Source organism: Piliocolobus tephrosceles, chromosome 1, assembly GCF_002776525.5.
Source record: "Piliocolobus tephrosceles isolate RC106 chromosome 1, ASM277652v3, whole genome shotgun sequence".
Classification (NCBI taxonomy): domain Eukaryota; kingdom Metazoa; phylum Chordata; class Mammalia; order Primates; family Cercopithecidae; genus Piliocolobus; species Piliocolobus tephrosceles.
In genome coordinates, this window is record NC_045434.1 from 210,746,909 (window position 1) to 210,767,359 (window position 20,451).

At 45.8% G+C, this 20,451-nt stretch overlaps 1 protein-coding gene and 1 long non-coding RNA gene across 2 annotated transcripts in view; one reads left to right on the forward strand and one right to left on the reverse strand.

Annotated features, from left to right (window-relative positions):
• Nucleotides 1-1,001: 1,001 nt before the first annotated feature.
• On the reverse strand, nucleotides 1,002-3,279 carry LOC111526305. Its single transcript, XR_002726331.1, has 2 exons — nucleotides 3,056-3,279; nucleotides 1,002-1,306 (listed from the first exon to the last, which is right to left on the reverse strand). It is a non-coding gene; the product is annotated as an uncharacterized LOC111526305 (long non-coding RNA).
• Nucleotides 3,056-20,451, forward strand: part of EXOSC10 (exosome component 10) — a 29,303-nt gene continuing 11,907 nt past the window's right edge. The window contains exons 1-14 of the mRNA XM_023191938.2: nucleotides 3,056-3,235; nucleotides 4,785-4,921; nucleotides 7,432-7,555; nucleotides 11,392-11,496; nucleotides 11,804-11,969; nucleotides 12,288-12,402; nucleotides 14,753-14,828; nucleotides 15,043-15,153; nucleotides 15,361-15,504; nucleotides 16,618-16,808; nucleotides 18,291-18,447; nucleotides 18,619-18,767; nucleotides 18,949-18,999; nucleotides 19,676-19,787. Of these exons, the coding sequence (XP_023047706.1) occupies nucleotides 3,125-3,235; nucleotides 4,785-4,921; nucleotides 7,432-7,555; nucleotides 11,392-11,496; nucleotides 11,804-11,969; nucleotides 12,288-12,402; nucleotides 14,753-14,828; nucleotides 15,043-15,153; nucleotides 15,361-15,504; nucleotides 16,618-16,808; nucleotides 18,291-18,447; nucleotides 18,619-18,767; nucleotides 18,949-18,999; nucleotides 19,676-19,787 (1,749 nt within the window). The 5' untranslated portion in view covers nucleotides 3,056-3,124. The remainder of the gene's footprint in view (nucleotides 3,236-4,784; nucleotides 4,922-7,431; nucleotides 7,556-11,391; nucleotides 11,497-11,803; nucleotides 11,970-12,287; nucleotides 12,403-14,752; nucleotides 14,829-15,042; nucleotides 15,154-15,360; nucleotides 15,505-16,617; nucleotides 16,809-18,290; nucleotides 18,448-18,618; nucleotides 18,768-18,948; nucleotides 19,000-19,675; nucleotides 19,788-20,451) is intronic.

A 20,451-nucleotide genomic window follows, 5' to 3' on the forward strand; every position in this document is an offset into this window, starting at 1 on the left:
CTATTAAGTTTTGGGGGAGTTAAAAGCTATATGTGGATTTTCAACTGCTCAAAGGGATGGGAGCCCCTAATTACCAGATGTTGTTCACAGGTTAACTGTTTTTTTTTGTTTTTGTTTTTGTTTTGGAGACAAGGTCTGGCAGTACAGGCTGGGGAGCAGTGGTGCAGTCTCAACATACTGCAACCTCCGCCTCCCAGGCTCGAGTTATCCTCCCACCTCAGCCTCCTGAGTAGCGGGACTACAGGTGCATGCCACTACACCTGGCTAATTTTTGTATTTTTTGTAGAGACTGGTTCTTGCCATGTTGCCCAGGCTGATCTCAAACTGGTGAGCTCAGGAGATCCTCCCGCCTCAGCCTCCCAAAGTGCTAAGATTACAGGCGTGAGCCACTGCACCCAGCCAACTGTATTTTTTAAGAATCAAGGCTGAGGCCGGGCATGGTGGCTTATACCTCAAATCCCAGCACTTTGGGAGGCTGCAGTGGGCAGATCATGAGGTCAGGAGTTCGAGACTAGCCTTGCCCACATGGTGAAACCCGTCTCTTACTTAAAAATACAAAATTAGCTGGGCATGGTGGTCCGCGCCTATAATCCCAGGTACTCAGGAGGCTGAGGCAGGAGAATCGCTTGAACCCAGGAGGCGAAGATTGCAATCACGCCATTGCACTCCAGCCTGGGCAATAGAGTGAGACTTCATCTCAAAAGAAAAAAAAAAAAAAGGCTGTAGTGTTAGCTTACCGAGTTCATACTACCTTTGTGACCTTGGATAATTTACTTAGATTCTCTCTGCTTGTCTCCTCTGAAAGTGTGGGTAAGCCCTACCTTGTGAGGCTGTCTGAAAGACAAGATAATCCATGGGGGAGCATTTGCACAGCCTGACACGTGGTATTAGGTTGAACCACATGAAATAGGTGCTCAAAAATACTAAATGAACTAGGCCTTTGTCCTACCAGGGCACCTGTGCACCTGAGGCACACACATGGAAAAAGTGAAAAGCAAGTATTCTCATAACTGAATATGCTGAACATTTATTGAACACTTAATGGGTGGAATGAATTGTATTAAGGGCATCCCATCTCTGATTTCAGGAGAGTGAATCTATCTCCTGAGCTGCCTGATCATTTGGTGCCTCCCTCACAAGAGCTTTTCCAGGAGTTCACTTCACAAATGTGTATTGAGTTCCCACTCTGTGTTAACCAGAATGGTTCCAGCAGTGTCCGCAGGAAAGAACGTCTTTTTGGAGGAGTTCAGAGGGCACTGGAGGGAGGAAACACAGTGGGAGCTAGACGCTTTCTTCAGGAGCTTACCTGTAAAGGGCGAGAGAGAGGTGATGGTGGTTGGAAGGAAACGTGGGAGCCGGTGTTTTTTCCTTTTCTCTTTTAGTTGGGAGAGATGTCAGTATACTTGTAGGCTGTTAGGAATGAACCAATAGAGAGGGAAAAGATAGATGGAGGGGCAGGGGAGGTGTAATTAATTGCTGGAGCCAAGACCAAGTGGGTGAGGGGAACACAGAACCAGCCAGAGCTTGGGAGGAGGTGACTGGAAATATGAGGCTGGGCTGGACACGGTGGTTCCCGCCTGTAATCCCAGTGCAGTGGGAGGACAGCTTCAGCCCAGGAGTTCGAGACCAGGTTGGTAAGATGCAGTCTAAAAAAAATAATTAGGCCAGGCGCTGGTGGCTCACACCTGTAATCCCAGCACTTTGGGAGGCCGAGGCGGGAGGATCACAAGGTCAGGATTTCGAGATCAGCCTGGCCAACATGGCGAAACCCCATCTCTACTAAAAATACAAAAAAAAATTAGCCTGGCGTTCTGGCACTCACCTGTAATCCCAGCTACTTGAACCCAGGAAGCGGAGGTTGCAGTGAGCCGAGATTGCACCACTGCACTCCAGCCTGTGCAGCAGAGTGAGACTGTCTTTAAAAAAAAAAAAAAACAGGCCAGGTGCGGTGGGGTCACGCCTGTAATCCCAGCACTCTGGGAGGCCGAGGTGGGAGGATTACAAAGTCAGGAGTTCGAGATCAGCCTGGCCAATGTGGTGAAACCCCGTTTCTACTAAAAATACAAAAAAATTAGCCGAGCGTGGTGGCACATGCCTGTAATCCCAGCTACTCGGGAGGCTGAAGCAAGAGAATTCCTTAAACCCGGGAGGCAGGAGGCTGCAGTGAGCCGAGATTGTGCCACTGCACTACAGCCTGGGCAACAGAGCGAGACTCCATCTCAAAAAAAAATAAAAATAAAAATAGGCTGCACGCTGATGGCTCATACCTGTAATCCTAGCACTTTGGAAGACCAACAGAGTGAGACTTTGTCTCAAAAACATAATTTTGTTTGTTTGTGACAAGGTCTGTCTCTGTTGCCGAGGCTGGAATGCAGTGGTTTGATCTTGGCTCACTGTAACCTCCGCCTCCCGCGCTCAAGCCTCAGCCTCCCGAGTAGCTGGGATTACAGGCCTATGCCACCACGCCCAGCTAATTTTTGTACTGTTAGTAGAGATGGGGTTTCACCATGTTGGCCAGGGTGGTCTCGAACCCCTGACCTCAGGTGATCCACCCGCCTTAACCTCCCAAAGTGCTGGGATTACAGGCGTGAGTCACCGCGCCCAGCCTCAAAAACATAACTTTAAAAAGAAATTTTTGAGACAGGGTTTCACCCTGTCACCCCAGCTGGAGTGCAGTGGAATCTCCACCTCCTCGGCTTGAGCAACCACCCACCTCCCTAGCAGCTGGGACTACGGATGCGCGCCACCACGCCCGGTAATCCCGGTTTTTAAATAAAGACGAGGGTAAGCGGGGCTCGTGGCCCTCGCCTGGGGTCCCAGCTACTTCGCAGGCTAAGATGGGAGGATCTCTTGAGTCCAAGAGTTCGAAACCAGGTTGAGCAAACATAGCGCGACCTCGTGTCAAAAATATATGTGATAATCAGGTCCTCCAGGCCGCACCCTAGATCACAGGGGTTGTTAGGATGATACAATATGAGGTAAAAGAACGTGAAATTCATGCTACAGCACTCAGACGTGCCACCCCAATCTCAGGCGCCCCGCCCGCCGCTTCGACCTGGCGCATGCGTGGTCCCGTCGCGTCGACCGAGACGCTCTCGCGAGATAAGCCGTGCAGGCCGAAAAAATGGCGCCGCCCAGTACCCGCGAGTGCAGGGTCCAGTCGGCTACCAGCGAGACCAAATCCGACGGGGAGATGGTACTGCCAGGCTTCCCGGACGCCGACAGCTTTGTGAAGGTGAGTTCGCGGGGCCTCGGGGGTACCAGGAGTCGCCCGCGGCCACCGGAAGCCGACCCGGGCCTTCTGGGCAGCCAATGCCCGTCCGCCGCAGTAGATCCCGAGCGAGGGTCGCGGGGCCCCTGTCCGCGCTGGGCGCAGACTCTCCTCCATCCTCCGGGGATTGGGCCTCAGAAACGGACACTGAGGGGCGTCCCGCTTGCCAGCTTAAGTCCATGTAGGCCCAAATGTGGAAAACCATCTCGCATCCTGGGGAAGGCTTCCTTGCCACCCAGATGTCCCTAGCCCTTGCGACGTCGCCCCTGCCACCCGACCAGCTCTCCACAGGGGTTCGGCTGCTTCGCGCTCCGCACACTTGCCTGGGGTTGTCCTCTCCCGCGACCAGGATGGCCCTTCGTCTCTTCCCCTGTTCCTGAAGTACAATCCTGCATAATTTTTAACCCTGACTTAAATGTCACCTGTTAAAGCCCCATTGCACTTCTATCAGTAACTCCTAGAAGATACACAGAGCGTTCACTTAAGATCTTTGTATAACTTAGCTTAAATGTGAACAAACGTACAACTAGGCTTAAACTGTGCATAGCTCTTACAAAGCCATGAAACTAAAATAATTTGTAAATTAGCCCTATAAATTTACAGAAATTCGACTCACATTGTATCTATCTAATTTGCCATTAGCTATTGCTGTTGATTCATTAACATGGCTCTCATTAATTCCTGGACCACTAACTGTGCTCTTGGTTGTGTGGCAGTCATGCTCATAAGCTACCATGTGCCCCTCCATGACTTAATTTCCCACCTCCTTTCTCTGCTTTTTTCTTGGGAAATGTTTATTCACACAACTCACAATGACGTCATTTGGCCGTCACATGATCAACCATCATTTATGTCACTTCATGGCTTTGTTTCGTTACCTCACAACAGCTAAAATAGAGAACCACTTGACACTAACTGAACAATAAACACAAATCCAGTTTTAGATAGTAGCTGTTATAACTTTGTCGTCCAAGGATCTAGGACAAGGTTGTATTGTTTTTAGATGCTCATCCAGATGAAAACACAAAAACACATTCCTGTAGAAAGCTCTTGGATCTGAACTTGAGTCATAATAATAACACTTACGTGCCAAGAACTGTCCTAAGTGCTTTTATTGGCTTATTCATTCTGTCCTCACAAAAACTCTGTGGTGTAGGCCCTTTTTATTTTTCCTGTTTTTCAGAGGAGAACACTAAAGTCCAAATAAAAGAAATCACTTGTCCAGGATCTCAGTTAATGCGTAGCAGAGTCAAGATTCAACCCCAGGTTTTTGTGCATATTAGATTATATATATATCTGTCTCTCAACTCTCCCAAGAATGTAAGCTCCAAACTTGGTTTCCCGTTCACGATTGTATTCTTAGGGCCTAGATTAGAATGGGGTTTGGCACTAAATGAGTACTTTTTTGATGGATGAAGAGTAGATACCTTGTATACAATAGATCATAAAAATGATATACCAAATGAATGAGGATCCATGTGTAAAACATGCCATCTTTTCTTGTTTTTGACAGTTTGCTCTTGGGTCCGTGGTGGCAGTCACCAAGGCATCTGGGGGCCTACCACAGTTTGGCGATGAGTATGATTTTTACCGAAGTTTTCCTGGCTTCCAAGCATTTTGTGAAACACAGGGAGACAGGTTGCTTCAGTGGTAAGTACTATATTTTGTTTTCTTGTGTTAATGAAAAGAAATGAAAACAAAGAGGTCGATAAATTTTTCCTGAAATTTATTTTTCCTTAAACATTTTCTGTGGTATGAAGAGTCATAAAATATGAAAATTGAAGCAATGGATTTTGATTAGGGAAATATTACTTGGTATATTTTTAGTTTAGCTTTTAAAAAATGTATTGACTTTTGTACTTAAAAAATACATTGACTATAATCCCAGCACTTTGGGAGGCCGAGACGGGCAGATCACGAGGTCAGAAGATCGAGACTATCCTGGCTAACACGGTGAAACCCCGTCTCTACTAAAAAGTACAAAAACACTAGCCGGGCGAGGTGGCGGATGCCTGTAGTCCCAGCTACTCGGGAGGCTGAGGCAGGAGAATGGCATAAACCCGGGGGACGGAGCTCGCAGTGAGCTGAGATCCGGCCACTGCACTCCAGCCTGGGCAACACAGTGAGACTCCATCTCAAAAAAAAAAAAAAAATACATTGACTTTTGTACAAATCTTTTTTAATTAATATGAGAATTGAACACTTAGATCCAAGATTCATTCATTCTTTCTTTCTTTCTTTTTTTTTTTGGGATGAAGTCTCACTCCGTCCCCCAGGCTGGAGTGCAAGGATGCGATCTCGGGTCACTGCAAGCTCCGCCTCCTGGGTTCACACCATTCTCCTGCCTCAGCCTCCAGAATAGCTGGGACTACAGGCATCTGCCACCACACCCAGCTAATTTGTTATTTTAGTAGAGATGGGGTTTTACCATGTTAGCCAGGCTGGTCTTGATCTCCTGACCTCATGATTCACGCACCTCAGCCTCCCAAAGTGCTGGGATTACAGGCGTGAGCCACCATGCCCAGCCAGATCCAAGATTATTTCACACAGCTTGTAGAGTAGCAGATATTTCTTTTATTTATTTAGTTTTCTTTCTTTTTTTTTTTTTTTTGAGATAGAGCCTCGCTTCATCACCCAGGCTGGAGTGCATTGGCTCGATTTCGGCTCAGTGCAACCTGCGCCTCCCAGTTTCAAGTGATTCTCCTGCCTAGGCCTCCAAGTAGCTGGGATTACAGGTGTACAGCACCACAACCGACTAATTTTTTTTTTTTAGGGGGTGTGGGGGATGGAGTCTTACTCTGTCCCCCGGGTTGGAGTACAGTGGTGCAATCTCGGCTCACTGCAACCTCCACCTCCCAAGATCAAGTGATTCTCATGCCTCAGCCTCCCCAAACAGGCATGTACCACCACTCTTGGCTAATTTTTTAATATTTTTATTAGAGGTGGTTTCACCATGTTGGCCAGGCTGGTCTCGAACTCCTGACCTCGTGATCCACCCACCTCGGCCTCCCAAAGTGCTGGGATTACAGGTATAAGCCACTGTACCTAGCCAATTTTTTGTGTTCCACTGTGCCTAGCCAATTTTTTGTGTTTTTAGTAGAGATGGAGTTTCACCATGTTAGCCAGGCTGCTCTCAAAGTCCTGACCTCAGGTGATCCATCCACCTCAGCCTCCCGAAGCACTAGGATTACAGGTGTGAGCCACTACACCCGGCTAGGGTGCAAGTTTTATTGGTTTCATCAAAAAGTATTGGGGGCCGGACATGGCAGCTCATGCCTGTAATCCTAGTGCTTTGGGAGGCCGAGGCAGAAGGATCGCTTGAGCCCATGAGTTCAAGACCAGCCTGGGCAACATAGGGAGACTCCATCCCTACAAAAAATTTTTAAAGTAGCTGGCAGTGGTGGTGCACATCTATAGTCGCAACTACTTGGGAGGCTGAGGTGGGAGTATCCCTTGAGCCCAGGAGTTCGAGGCTGCAGGGACCTGTGATTGCACTGCTGCATTCTAGCCTGGGCAACAGAGCAAGACCCTGTCTCTTTAAAAAAAAAAAAAAAAAGAAACAAAAGAAAGAAAAAGCCTGGGCTCGTGGCTTACACCTGTAATCCCAGAACTTTGGAAGGCCGAGGCAGGTGGATCACTTCACGTCAAGAGTTCGAGACCAGCCTGGCCAACATGGTGAAACCTCATCTTTACTAAAAATACAAAAATTATCCAGACCTGGTGGCGTGTGCTTATAATCCCAGCTACTCAGGAGGCTGAGGCATGAGAATGGCTTGAATCCGGGAGGCGGAGGTTGCACTTGGGGAGGCCAAGGCAGGCAGATCACTTCAGGTCAGGAGTTCAAGACCAGCCTGGCCAACATGGTGAAACCTCGTCTTTACTAAAAATACAAAAATTAACCAGACCTGGTGGTATGTGCCTGTAATCCCAGCTACTCAGGAGGCTGAGACACAAGAATTGCTTGAACTCGGGAGGTGGAGGTTGCAGAGAGCCAAGATCATGCCACTGCACTCCAGCGTGGGCAACAGAGCAAGACTCTGTCTCAAAAAAAAAGATGTGTTGGGAACAGTCTGAGCCACATCATATGAACATTTTCTCTCACAGAATGTAAACACATGAAATAAAAATCTACAAGCTAACCTTGGTTTTCCTTTCCTTAGCATGAGCCGAGTAATGCAATACCATGGGTGTCGCAGCAACATTAAGGATCGAAGTAAAGTGACAGAGTTGGAAGACAAGTTTGATCTGCTGGTTGACGCCAATGATGTAATTCTGGAGAAAGTGGTGAGTATTTTCCCTTACTCTTATGGTAACTAACAAAGAGCTTTGTATTATTAAAATATAGGAATAGACAGAGCAACCCAGGCACCTTAGAAAATGAAAAGGAAATAAGCTTAACATTTCTTATAATAACATTCCCTTCTGATAGTTGGTATGTTTTTTCTAAAGAACAATTACAGTTGTCTTAAAAATATCACTGCCCCATGGAGGATTTTTTTTTTTTTTTTTTTTTTTTTGAGACAGAGCCTTGCTCTGTTACCCAGGCTGGAGTACAGTGGGGTGATCTTGGCTCACTGCAACCTCCATCTCCCAGGTTCAAGTGATTCTCCTGCCTCAGCCTCCTGAGTAGCTGGGATTACAGGCACCCACCACTATTCCTGGCTAATTTTTGTATTTTTAGTAGAGACATCGTTTCGTCATATTAGCCAGGCTAGTCTCAAACTCCCGGCCTCAAGTGATCTGCCTGTCTTGGCCTCCTAAAGTGCTGGGATTACAGACGTGAGCCATTGCGCCGGGTCTGAAAGCCTGTTTTTAAAGTGCCTTATTCCTGGCAAGTGCGGTGGCTCACACCTATAATCCCAGCACTTTGGGAGGCCAAGGCAGGTGATCACCTGAGGTCAGGAATTCGAGACCAGCCTGGCCAACATGGTGAAACCCTGTCTCTACTGAAATATAAAAACTAATCCGGCCATGGTAGCACACGCCTGTCATTCCAGCTATTCAGGAGACTGAGGCAGGAGAATCGCTTGAACCCGGGAGGCAGAGGTTGCAGTGAGCTGAGATCATGCCACTGCACTCTAGCCTGGGTGACAGCGTGAGACTCTGTATCAAAAAAAAAAAAAAAAAAAGGTGGCCAGGTGTGGTGGCTCATGCCTGTAATCCCAGCACTTTGGGAGGCTGAGGTGGGTGGATCACCTGAGGTCAGGGGTTCAGGACCCGCCTGGCTAACATGGTGAAACCCCGTCTCTACTAAAAATATAAAAAATTAGCTGAGCTTGATGGTGAACACTTGTAATCCCAGCTACTCAGGAGGCTGAGGCAGGAGAATCGCTTGAACCCATGAGGCAGAGGTTGCAGTGAGCCAAGATTGCACCATTGCACTCCAGCCTGGGCAACAAAAGTGAAACTCCATCTCAAAAAAAAAAAAAAAGTTAAATTGCCTTATTCTGGCCAGGTTCAGTGGCTCACTCCTGTAATCCTAGCGCTATAGGAGGCCAAGGTAAGAAGATTACTTGAGCTCAGGAGTTCCAGAACCAGCCTGGGCAACGCAGTGAGACATTGTCTTTATTTAAAATTAATAAATAAAGTGCCTTATTCTGAATCTGCCATCCAGATCTGCAAATTCTGTTTATATTTTTTTGGAGACTGAAGTCTTGCTCTGTCACCCAGGCTGGAGTGCAGTGGTGCAACCATAGCTCACTGCAACCTCGAACCCCTGGGCTCAAGCGATCCTCCCACCAGAGCCTCCCAAGTAGCTGGGACTGCAGGTGTGCACCACCACATCTGGCTAATTTTTTTTTTAATTTTATAGAGACGGTGTCTTGCTGTGTTGCCCAGGCTGGTCTTGAACTCCTCAAACAATCCTGGCCTCAAACAATCCCCCCACCTCAGCCTCCTTAGTCACTAGGATTACAGGCATGAGCCACCGTGCCTGACAAGATTTGAAAATTCTGTTTGTCAAGAGAAGAGGCGTTTATATCACGCAACCAAAATTGAGGTGATTTATACCATTACTCAAAATCTACTGAACCCCCCGGCTCACAGGATTGGAAGGAGTTGTGTATTATTCTATCTTGCTTGTTATCTATTTATGCCTAATTCTATGGCAGAACATTATTTTCACAGAAATACACGGGGATCATGGAAAACAAATCTAACCTCAACCATCTGACAGTCCTGAAAATATTTAAATCATGCTCTCCTGTCCCGTGAAGTTATCTCTTCCCTAGTCTAAGTGCCCACAAATCTTTTTGCAGTTTCTGGTATATTGTGATTTCAAGTCCTGCCATACTCCTATATATCACCTGCGTGTGCTTCTGTTAGTAGTATCCAAGCTGATATTTCACGTCTGCTTTAAAGTGCAAAATAGATTAGGACTCCCTACAGTCTTGTTCTAAACAGTATACTTCGGTATTTAATGTAGGCAGTCCAGGGACTTCTTAGTTATTTTAGTGGCCACATGACACTGTTAAATCATATTAGAATTTTCAGCCCAATTCAGAGCTGTAAAGAGTCAATCGAGTATTGGGCATGGGTAGTTACTGTCCTACCTGCCTTTGAACAAATAATGCATTAATTACTTGGCATGACATACTAATCACCTTTATTGATCAGCTCTGTAAAATTTTTATTTTTTTAAGCTATCAAAACTTGTATAGGTGCTCCTTGATTTACAATTGGTTATGTCTCAATAAACCTATATTATAAGTCAAAAATGCATTTAATACACCTCACTTACCAAATAGCTTAACTGAGCCTGCTTTAAATGTGCTCAGAAAACTTCCATTAGTCTACAGTTGGGCAGAATCTTACACAAAGCCTATTTTTATACTACAGCGTTGAATATCTCATATAATTCAAGTAGCATTGAATATACTTCTGAAAGTGAAAAACAGGTTGTGGCCAGGCACAGTAGCTTATGCCTGTAATCCCAGCACTTTGGGAAGCCAGGGGAGGTGGATCACTTGAGGTCAGGAGTTCAAGACCAGTCTGGTCAACATAGTGAAACCCTATCTCTACAAAAAAATACAAAAATTAGCTGGGCATGGTGGTGTGCGCCTGTAGTCCCAGATACTCGGAAGGCTGAGGCACGAGAATTGCTTGAACCCAGGAGACGAAGGCTGCAGCGAGCTGAGATTGGACCACTGCACTCCAGCCTGGGCAACAGAGTGAGACTGCATCTCAAAATAAAGGAAAAACAGGGCCAGGCACAGTGTCTTACGCCTGTAATCCCAGCATTTTGGGAGGCCGAGGCAGGCAGATCACAAGGTCAAGAGATTGAGACCATCCTGGCCAACATAGTAAAACTCCATCTCTATTAAAAATACAAAAATTAGCTGGGCATGGTGGTGTGTACCTGTAGTCCCAACTACTTGGGAGGCTGAGGCAGGAGAATTGCTTGAACCCGGGAGGCTGTCTGCAGTAAGCCGAGATCACGCCACTGCACTCCAGCCTGACAACAGAGCAAGACACTCTGTCTCCAAAAAAAAAAAGAAAAAAGAGAAACAGGTTGTAAGTGTGCTTGAAATATGGATTCTACTAAATGCCAATCACTTTCACACCATTGTGAACTCAAAACATCATAAGTCAAACTGTCTCCCATTGGGGACCAGCTGTATATTTATCACATGCAGCGTGATATTTTGATAGATACACTGATCTGTTCTTATATATATATTTTTTCTTATACAAATGTCTCTGAATACATCTCTTTAAAATGTTAGGTAATTAGGCTGGGTGTGGTGGCTCACGCCTATAATCCCAGCACTTTGAGAGGCTGAGGCAAGCGGATCACTTGAGGTCAGGATTTCAAGACCAGCCTGGCCAACTGGGTAAAACCCCATCTCTACTGAAAATACAAAAATTAGCCAGGCATGGTGGTGCACACCTGTAGTCCCAGCTACTCCGGAGGCTGAGGCAGAAGAATCGCTTAAACCCGGGAGGCAGAGGTTGCAGTGAGCCTAATTCAGAACTGTAAGGAGTTGCAGTGAGCCGAGATCATGCCGCTGCACTCCAGCCTGGGCGACAGAGTGATACTCCATGTTAAATCAATAAAATGGTAGGTATTTAACTCTACCTCAAAAGGAAAAATGCTTTACCAGTACGTCTTCTACTTTTAGGGCATTTTACTGGATGAAGCCTCAGGTGTAAACAAGAATCAACAGCCTATCCTCCCTGCCGGCTTGCAGGTCCCCAAAACGGTAGTGTCCAGCTGGAACCGTAAGGTGAGGGCTTTTCCGATTAACTAGCTCTTGATGTCAGCTTCATAATAGGGATTTTGCTCATTCTTACATGCATTTCTGTTCTAATTTATTAGAGAACTGGCCACTGCCTTCTTTAGTTTGTTCTCATAAACACACACAACCTAATTACACCCTCTTCTCCACTTTCTGGAGACCTCCACATGTGCATACATTCTTAAGTGAATGGCCCTTGCGATGTTCTTGTCTCCTTGGAAGTCGTAAATTGGAATTTACTTTTCTAATTCATCAAGTTGCTGTGTTATAAAGTATTTGTATGTGTTGATCATAGGCAACAGAATATGGCAAAAAAGCAAAATCTGAAACTTTCCGGCTGCTTCATGCAAAAAATATCATCCGACCTCAGCTCAAGTTTCGAGAGAAGATTGACAATTCCAACACACCATTCCTTCCTAAAATCTTCATCAAACCCAATGCTCAGAAACCTCTCCCTCAAGGTAAATAGTGCATACTTTGCCTGTGTTTGAGTCTCACTTTATTTGATGCAAAAACCAGGAAGGGTGTACAAGTCTCTCTTCCACCCTCCTTTCTTCAAAGGGAGCCCAGTTCAGCTATTCCAGAGGCTGAAGTGGGAGGATCACTTGAGCCCAGGAGGTCAAGGCTACAGTGAGCTGTGACTGTGCCACCACACTTCAGCCTGGGGGAAAGAACATGACCCTGTCTCAAAAAAAACAAAAGGGAGCCAGTTTACCCCTGTGTAACTAGAAAAGACACGAACGTGCTTATGATGTTTTTGTCACTGCTTCCGTCTCCAGCTCTCTCTAAGGAAAGGCGGGAACGCCCACAGGATCGTCCTGAGGACTTGGACGTCCCCCCTGCACTGGCTGATTTCATCCATCAACAAAGAACCCAGCAGGTTGAGCAAGACATGTAAGTGTTTGCCTATGTCTGACCTTTCTGCTGTGAGTACTTACCTTTATGCCACATTTTGACAGTTTCACTTTTGTGGAGTATATACATGAAAACAAACTGAGGAGCAGTGATTTCCTCCTTACCCCAACCTGGGCCTTAGCAATAAGATCTGCTGTTTGTGTTCACAAAGGGCCTGCACAGCATTGCCTCATAAACCTCACTGCAGTCCTGAGAAGTAGCAGTTACTCTCATTCCCATTTTATAGATGTAAAACGCAAAGGCTGGGCGCGGTAGCTCACGCCTGTAATCCCAGCACTTTGAGAGGCTGAGACCGGTGGATCACCTGAGGTCAGGGGTTCAGGACCAGCCTAGCCAACATGATGAAACCCCATCTCTACTGAAAATACAAAAGTTAGCCAGGTGTGGTAGTGTGTGCCTGTAATCCCAGCTACTTGGGAGGCTGAGGCAGGAGAATCACTTGAACCTGGGAGGTGGAGGTTGCCGTGAGCCGAGATGGCATTGCTGCACTCCAGCCTGGGTGATAGAGTAAGACTCCGTCTCCAAAAAAAAAGATGTAAAAGCAAAATGAGAGATGCAGACTTCTCATAGAGTTGGAACTTCTTTGAGACAGGGTCTTGCTCTGTCGCCCAGACTGGAGTGTGGTGGCATGAACACAGCTCACTACAGCCTTTACCTCCTGGGCTCAAGTGTTCCTCCTGCCTCTGCCTCCCAAGTAGCTGTGATCACAAGCATGAGCCATCGTGCACAGTTAATTTTTATATTTTCTGTATGCCCAGTCTGGTCTTGAATTTCTGGCCTCAGCAGTTCTCCCAACCTGCCCTCCCAAAGTATTGGGATTATAGGCATGAACCACTGTGCCTGGCCAGAGCTGGCCCATGTTTTCTTTCTTTTTTTTTTTTTTTTTTCTTTTTGAGGCAGAGTTTCGCTCTTGTTGCCCAGGCTGGAGTGCAGTGGCGCGATCTCAGCTCACTGCAACCCCTGCCTCTTGGGTTCAAATGATTCTCCTGCCTCAGCCTCCCAAGTAGCTGGGATTACTATAGGCATGTGCCACCACGCCTGGCTAATGTTGTATCTTTTTTTTTTTTTTTTTTAGTAGAGACAGGGTTTCATCATGTTGGTCAGGCTGGTCTCAAACTCCTGATTTCAGGTGATCCACCCTCCTTGGCCTCCAAAAGTACTGGGATTATAGGCTGGAACCACCACACCAAGCCCCATGTTTTCTTAAATTTGTCTTTCCTCCATACTATACTGCTCTGCCTTTCTTATTAGGACTCAAATAGTAGGTAAGGCTCTGGGTTTTTTTTGTTTTTTTTTTTTAAGTTTTGCTCTGTCACCCAGGCTGGGTGCCATAGTGCAATCATAGCTCACTGTAGCCTTAACCCCTGGGGCTCAAGCAATCCCCCTACCTCAGCCTCCCTAGTAACTGGTACTACAGGCACACATCACCGTACCTGGTACCTGACTTGTTTTTTAGTTTTAGTTTTTATTTTTGTAAACACAGGGTCTTTCTGTGTTGCCCAGGCTGGCCTCAAACTCCTAGCCTCAAGCAATCCTCCTGCCTTGACCTTCCAAAGTTCTGGGATTACAGGCATGAGCCACCATGCTCAGCCCAAGGCTCATTTATGAATTTAGTAAAGAAAAGGCATTTTTTACTGGCAATATAAGCATCTTGGAAAAACTTCACTTAAAATAGACAAATGGACTTTGCCTTTAGTATAATGCAAAAAGGTGATAAAAATTTGGTTAGTATTGGCCTTTTCCTCACATAGAGCCAGAGTCTGTGTGGGCATTCATGCCTTTAGCCCCAGCTCTGCAATGTGAGGCCACAAGCTAAGTGCTGGAGAAATAAAGGCCATGAAAGGCAACCCTGCCCTCCTGGGCTACCATGATCCTCAAGGAACACATCACAGGTTGAGGATTTTTATACAGATTTCTTAGGATCAGAAGAAAACATAACATTAAGGTCTTGGCCAACTGAAATATTTGCTTCATCCTTACTTTACAGATTTGTTATTTCAAACTACAGGAATTATATATTTCTCATTTTGGTATTATCCACAACATCAACCGTACAGTACTTTGCAAATAAGTACTCAAATCTTTATAAAGCTGCTTGGATCTCCAGCTCTCTAAAGAAATGAGTAGACTTAATTATCATATTTTAAGAGTGAGCAAATATCTGATTTATGATTTGTACTCGAATTACTGAAATAATGAAGCTCTTTGTAAAAGGAAGATATTTTCACTGTGGACTTTTCTCATTTGTTTTTACAGATTGGATAAGAGGCATTATTTTTCCTTTGGTGGAATTAATCAAATGATTTCTCTTTTTGTTTTATTTACTCAGGTTTGCACATCCTTATCAATATGAACTAAATCACTTTACCCCACCAGATTCAGTGTTTCAAAAGCCACAACCCCAGGTTAGTACCCAGCCTTGGTTTATAAGGTGCCTTGTAGTAGCCCAAGAGGAATCAAATAAGTAGATTCATTGATGCAATTTTGACTTTTCCTTGAAGATCTTTAAGGTAGAAAGTTACAGTTTTGGGTCATTTCTCAGACTCGTAGTTCACTTTGTACTTTACTGGGGGGTGATTTCTATATTCCTCCCTTTTTCTCACTATTCTCTTGATCCAGTTATACAGACCTATAGAAGAGACACCATGCCATTTCATATCCTCCCTGGATGAACTTGTGGAACTCAACGAAAAGCTCTTGAATTGTCAGGAATTTGCAGTCGACTTGGAGGTACCTTGTAAATGACCCTGGGTAAAATTTTTACATTTTCTGTGAGTTTATCTATTGGAGAAGTATAAAATTGATACTAATTGTAATTTTTTTTGGTAAGAAATTAATCATATAACTTAGCTTTGTAGCTTACTTTTCAAAATCAGTAAAGAAAAGTGTAATACAATCTTTGTTTTTTCTCTTCTCCCCTCCTCCTACGTGGTTTAGCACCACTCTTACAGGAGCTTCCTGGGACTGACCTGCCTGATGCAAATTTCCACTCGGACGGAAGACTTCATCATTGACACTCTCGAGCTTCGAAGTGACATGTACATTCTCAATGAGAGCCTCACAGACCCCGCTATCGTTAAGGTCAGCCAGCCTTTTATAACTCATGCATGTGAGCTCATACAAGAATTTTAGTGCTTTGCAGTGTACTATTTCATCATTTCAACCTAGACCCAGTCAAGTCGGGCGGAATCATGTCATTTCCTAACTAGGGTACCATGCTAAATGGCTGTTGTTTCTAAATCCCTGTTAGAACAGCTAAGACTTAGCTTGTTACCACTGAGAAAAATGTTAAATAATTTTAATGACTACTGCAGTGAGCCCCAGCCATCAAGATTGTTTGGACTTAATGACCGTACTGAAGCTACTAGAGCTGCTTTCAGGTGTCTCATTGGTTGATAACAGTTTCAGACTTTAAGGGTATGGAATCAGGAGTGTGGAAAGCTGTGACAGAAGACAAAAGAAACTTTTAAAACTCATATCTCTAATTTGTTTTTGTTTTTGTTTTTTTGAGACGGAGTTTTGCCCTTGTTGCCCAGGCTGGAGTGCAATGGCACGATCTCGGCTCACCGCAACCTCCGCCTCCCAGGTTCAAGCGATTCTCCTGCCTCAGCCTCTCGAGTAGCTGGGATTGCAGGCATACGCCACCAGACCCGCCTAATTTTTGTATTTTCAGTGGAGACAGGGTTTCGCCATGTTGGTCAGGCTGGTCTCAAACTCCTGACCTCAAGCAATCCACCCACCTTGGCCCAAAGTGCTGGGATTACAGGTGTGAGTCACCACTCCCGGCTGCATATATCTAATCTTTGATTAGAACATTGGCTTCAGCCAGGTGAGGCGGCTTAGGCGTGTAATCCCAGCACTTTGGTAAGCTGAGGCAGGAGGATCACTTGAGCCCAGGAGAATGAGACCAGCCTGGGGAACATAGTGAAACCTCGTCTCTACAAAAAATACCAAAGTTCAGCTGGGCATCGTGGCACGCCCATAGTCCCAACTACTTGGGAGGCTGAGGTGGGAGGATTGCTGGAGCACAGGAGGCAGATGTTGCAGTGAGCCAAGATCACACCACTGCACTACAGACGGGACAGCGGAGACCACCTTCTAATTTCAGTGTTCTAATGAACTAGAGGCAGAGTTAATTTCTGAGCATGAGTGGCCTGCTACCAGTGTACTGCATGACTTTGATTCTGTTTTCAGGTCTTCCATGGTGCTGATTCAGACATAGAATGGCTACAGAAAGACTTTGGGTTGTATGTAGTAAACATGTTTGATACCCATCAGGCAGCACGCCTTCTTAACCTGGGCAGGCACTCACTCGATCATCTCCTGAAACTCTACTGCAGCGTGGACTCAAACAAGCAGTATCAGCTGGCTGATTGGAGAATACGGTCAGTTTGCTCTTAATGAGGAAATGTGGGTGGCAGAAGAAAGTGATTATTCATTAACCTGTCATCCAGAAAGACCTGGGCTTGAGCCATACCATACTTATTGAGATGAATGGCATCAGGTTTTCACCAGGCATCTTCAGCAGCAGAAAAGGGGTAGGAAATTCTTTAACGCTAATGTGGACTTTATGATGGGCTGATGCAGTGAGTTACACTGTGTTTCATGGAAATAGTGGCTGAAAAAGAGGTGCCAAGTCAGTATTTGCCCGTGCTGGTCTCTTGTTTGAAACTGGGATCTCTCTACTAGATGATTTTGTGTGTGTGTGTGTGTGTGTGTGTATGTGTGTAAGATCTTCTGTAGGGATGATTGTGTGTGTGTGTAAGATGATCTTCCATAGGTGGGAAAGAAATCTAAGGGACACTGTTGGTTTGGCTTTATATTGAGCATTTTTTGTGGCATAAGGTAGCAGTTTTGCCCCACTTCCTGCAGGCCTTGCTCAGCTTGGTCATTTTCTACTTGTTTGCTACCTCTCCGAGGTTGCACCTGTCATAGGAAGGTGCCACTGAGCTTTTCCAGGAATTCCACATGCCAGAATGCAGGAATTTCTTTTCTTTTCTTTTTTTCTTTTTTTTTTTTTTTGAGATGGAGTTTCACTCTTGTTGCCCAGGCTGGAGTGCAATGGCGCAATCTTAGCTCACCGCAACCTCCGCCTCCCAGGTTCAAGCAATTCTGCCTCAGCCTCCCGAGTAGCTAGGATTACAGGCATGCTGCGCCACCACGCCCAGCTAATTTTGTATTTTCAGTAGAGACGGGGTTTCTCCATGTTGGTTAGGCTGGTTTCGAACTCCCAACCTCAGGTGATCCTCCCGCCTCCACCTCCCAAAGTGCTGGGATTATAGGCATGAGCCACTGCACCTGGCCCAGAATGCCAGAATTTCTAAATATAAAAGTAAAATTACATTTGGACTGATAAAGTCCAAATAAAAGATGAAAATTGATAAACATCTAAAAACCACTCCCTTTTACTGAGTCCTTACCCTGTGCCAAGCTCTGGGCTAAGTGCTTCAAGGATGTGGTCCTATGTAGTCCTCACAACAGCCTATGAAGTACCTGGTTCTCATTTCACAAGTTAGGTGGGTAAGCCCAAAGAGGTTAAGGAACTTGTCCAAGGACAGACATCTGGAGCTGAGATTTGAACTCAGGACAGCAGTGCCCCCTTTTCTGCTGCCTCTCATGTGTGTCCAGAGTAGCTGACAGTGCCCTTATTTTAACTACCGCATTACCCTGCCTCCCTTTCTACCCAGCTGTTAAAATAATGGTTTATCATGTTAAAATCCGGGAAGTGTTGGCATAACTGCAATATTGGCTATGAAAGGATCTTTCATATTGGAAGGGTCTGAGGAAGCCCCAGCACCCAAGGAATAGACAAATTGAATTGCTGTCACGGGGGGCAATCAGTGAAATAGTGTCCTCTGCAATTCCAGCCCTCTGCCTGAGGAGATGCTCAGCTATGCCCGGGATGACACCCACTACCTGCTATACATCTATGACAAAATGAGGCTGGAGCTGTGGGAGCGTGGCAACGGCCAGCCCGTGCAGCTGCAGGTGGTGTGGCAGCGGAGCAGGGACATCTGCCTCAAGGTATACCTCAGCCACAGTCACACAGACCGCGACACTCTCGGGCTCTGTGTCTGGCCAGGTTCTAGTTCTTAGGTTTGCTCCTTAAATTCATGAAAAGAGCCAAACGTTTTGCAGAGCCCAGGGCACAATTTTGATTCCCGTTGATTTTGAATATTCTCTGATACTTTGTAGAAATTCATCAAACCTATCTTCACGGATGAGTCCTACCTTGAACTCTACAGGAAGCAAAAGAAGCACCTTAACACACAGCAGCTGACAGCCTTTCAGCTGCTGTTTGCCTGGAGGGATAAAACAGCCCGCAGGGAAGATGAAAGTTACGGGTAAGGGGTTAGAGATTCTTTTAATACTTGTTTGCAGACTGAGGAGATCTAATAAGAGGTAAATAATGGACTTTTTTCTTTTACCATGAGAGCTGCTTGTTTCCCCTATGTGACAGTATCCAGTGGAACTTGCTGGCTGAATGTAATGTGTTCCCACTGTGTGTGCTTTTTTTTTTTTCAGATATGTACTGCCAAACCACATGATGCTGAAAATAGCCGAAGAACTGCCTAAGTGAGTCTGAGAGCCGATTAGTATGTTCTGACTTTCTCAGTAGATCTTATGTTCTTCAAAATCAAGCTTTTCTGGTTGCTATTACCCAAGGCTGCTTACTCGGAGATTAATGCTCTAAGCTTGGAAGGTAGCAAGTCAAAGGAATATAGAATGTCTGCCCTCAGGCTGCCATTTAAGAATTAAAACTTCTGAACTGGAATCATTTCAATGATTATGCCTTAGTTTTGAGTTCCTTTTAAGTCTCTGAGCCTTATAGCATCTACTTGCAAGGGAAGAAAACGTCCCAGATTCTCTCATCTATACTTTCTTCCAAATTCAAGCAGCTCATGATCTTAAACGTTTTGTGATCTTGATTGAAGTATAAGCAAGAATCAAAATCCACAGCCCATTGGTTGCCCCCTGCGGAATTGAGAATCCATAGTGCTGTGGCACTTACTTCCAGCTCTCCCTGATTGCGGGAGTCAGGCTCCAAGAGGGATCCACTTAAAGCTTGGTGTTGCAAAGAACACATGGAGAAGTTGGCCTAGGCTGGCCTGACATCAGTGTTTCCTTAGTCACCTAGCTGTAGCTTCAGCTTAGGTGTGCTACCCTGGCTTTACCCAGTCGTTATTATCTGGAAGTGTTTGAGGGCTGCATTTCTGAGTGACAAACTGAGTGTGTTCTTACTTGTCTTCAGGGAACCTCAGGGCATCATAGCTTGCTGCAACCCAGTACCACCCCTTGTGCGGCAGCAGATCAACGAAATGCACCTTTTAATCCAGCAGGCTCGAGAGATGCCCCTGCTCAAGGTAAGAAGCTTTTCTGTGGCCAGGCCTGGTGGCTCACGCCTGTAGTCCCAGCACTTTGGGAGGCTGAGATGGATGGACCATTTCAGGTCAGGAGTTCAAAACCAGCCTGGCCAACATGGTGAAACCCCATGTCTACTAAAAATACAAAAAATTAGCCAGGTGTGCGGTGTGCACCTGTGATACCAATTACTCTGGAGGCTGAGGCAGGAGAATTGCTGGAACCCGGGAGGCAGAGGTTGCAGTGAGCCGAGATTGTACCACTGCACTCTAGGCTGGGAAACAGAGTGAGATTCTGTCTCAAAAAAAAAAAAAAAAAAAAAAAAAGATTTTCTACTGAAGTGTCCTAACTTAGCAAGCCTGTTTTTGTTTTTTGTTTTTTGTTTTAAGACGGAGTCTCGCTCTGTCTCCAGGCTGGTGTGCAGTGGCTCAATCTCGGCTCACTGCAACCTCCACCTTCCGGGTTCAAGCAATTCTCCTGCCTCATCCTCCTGAGTAGCTGGGACTACGGGCGCATGCCACCATGCCCGGCTAAGTTTTTTGTATTTTTATAGAGACAGGGTTTCACCATGTTAGCCAGGATGGTCTCGATCTCGTCACCTCGTGACCCACCCACCTTGGCCTCCCAAAGTGCTGGGATTACAGCTGTGAGCCACCACGCCTGGCC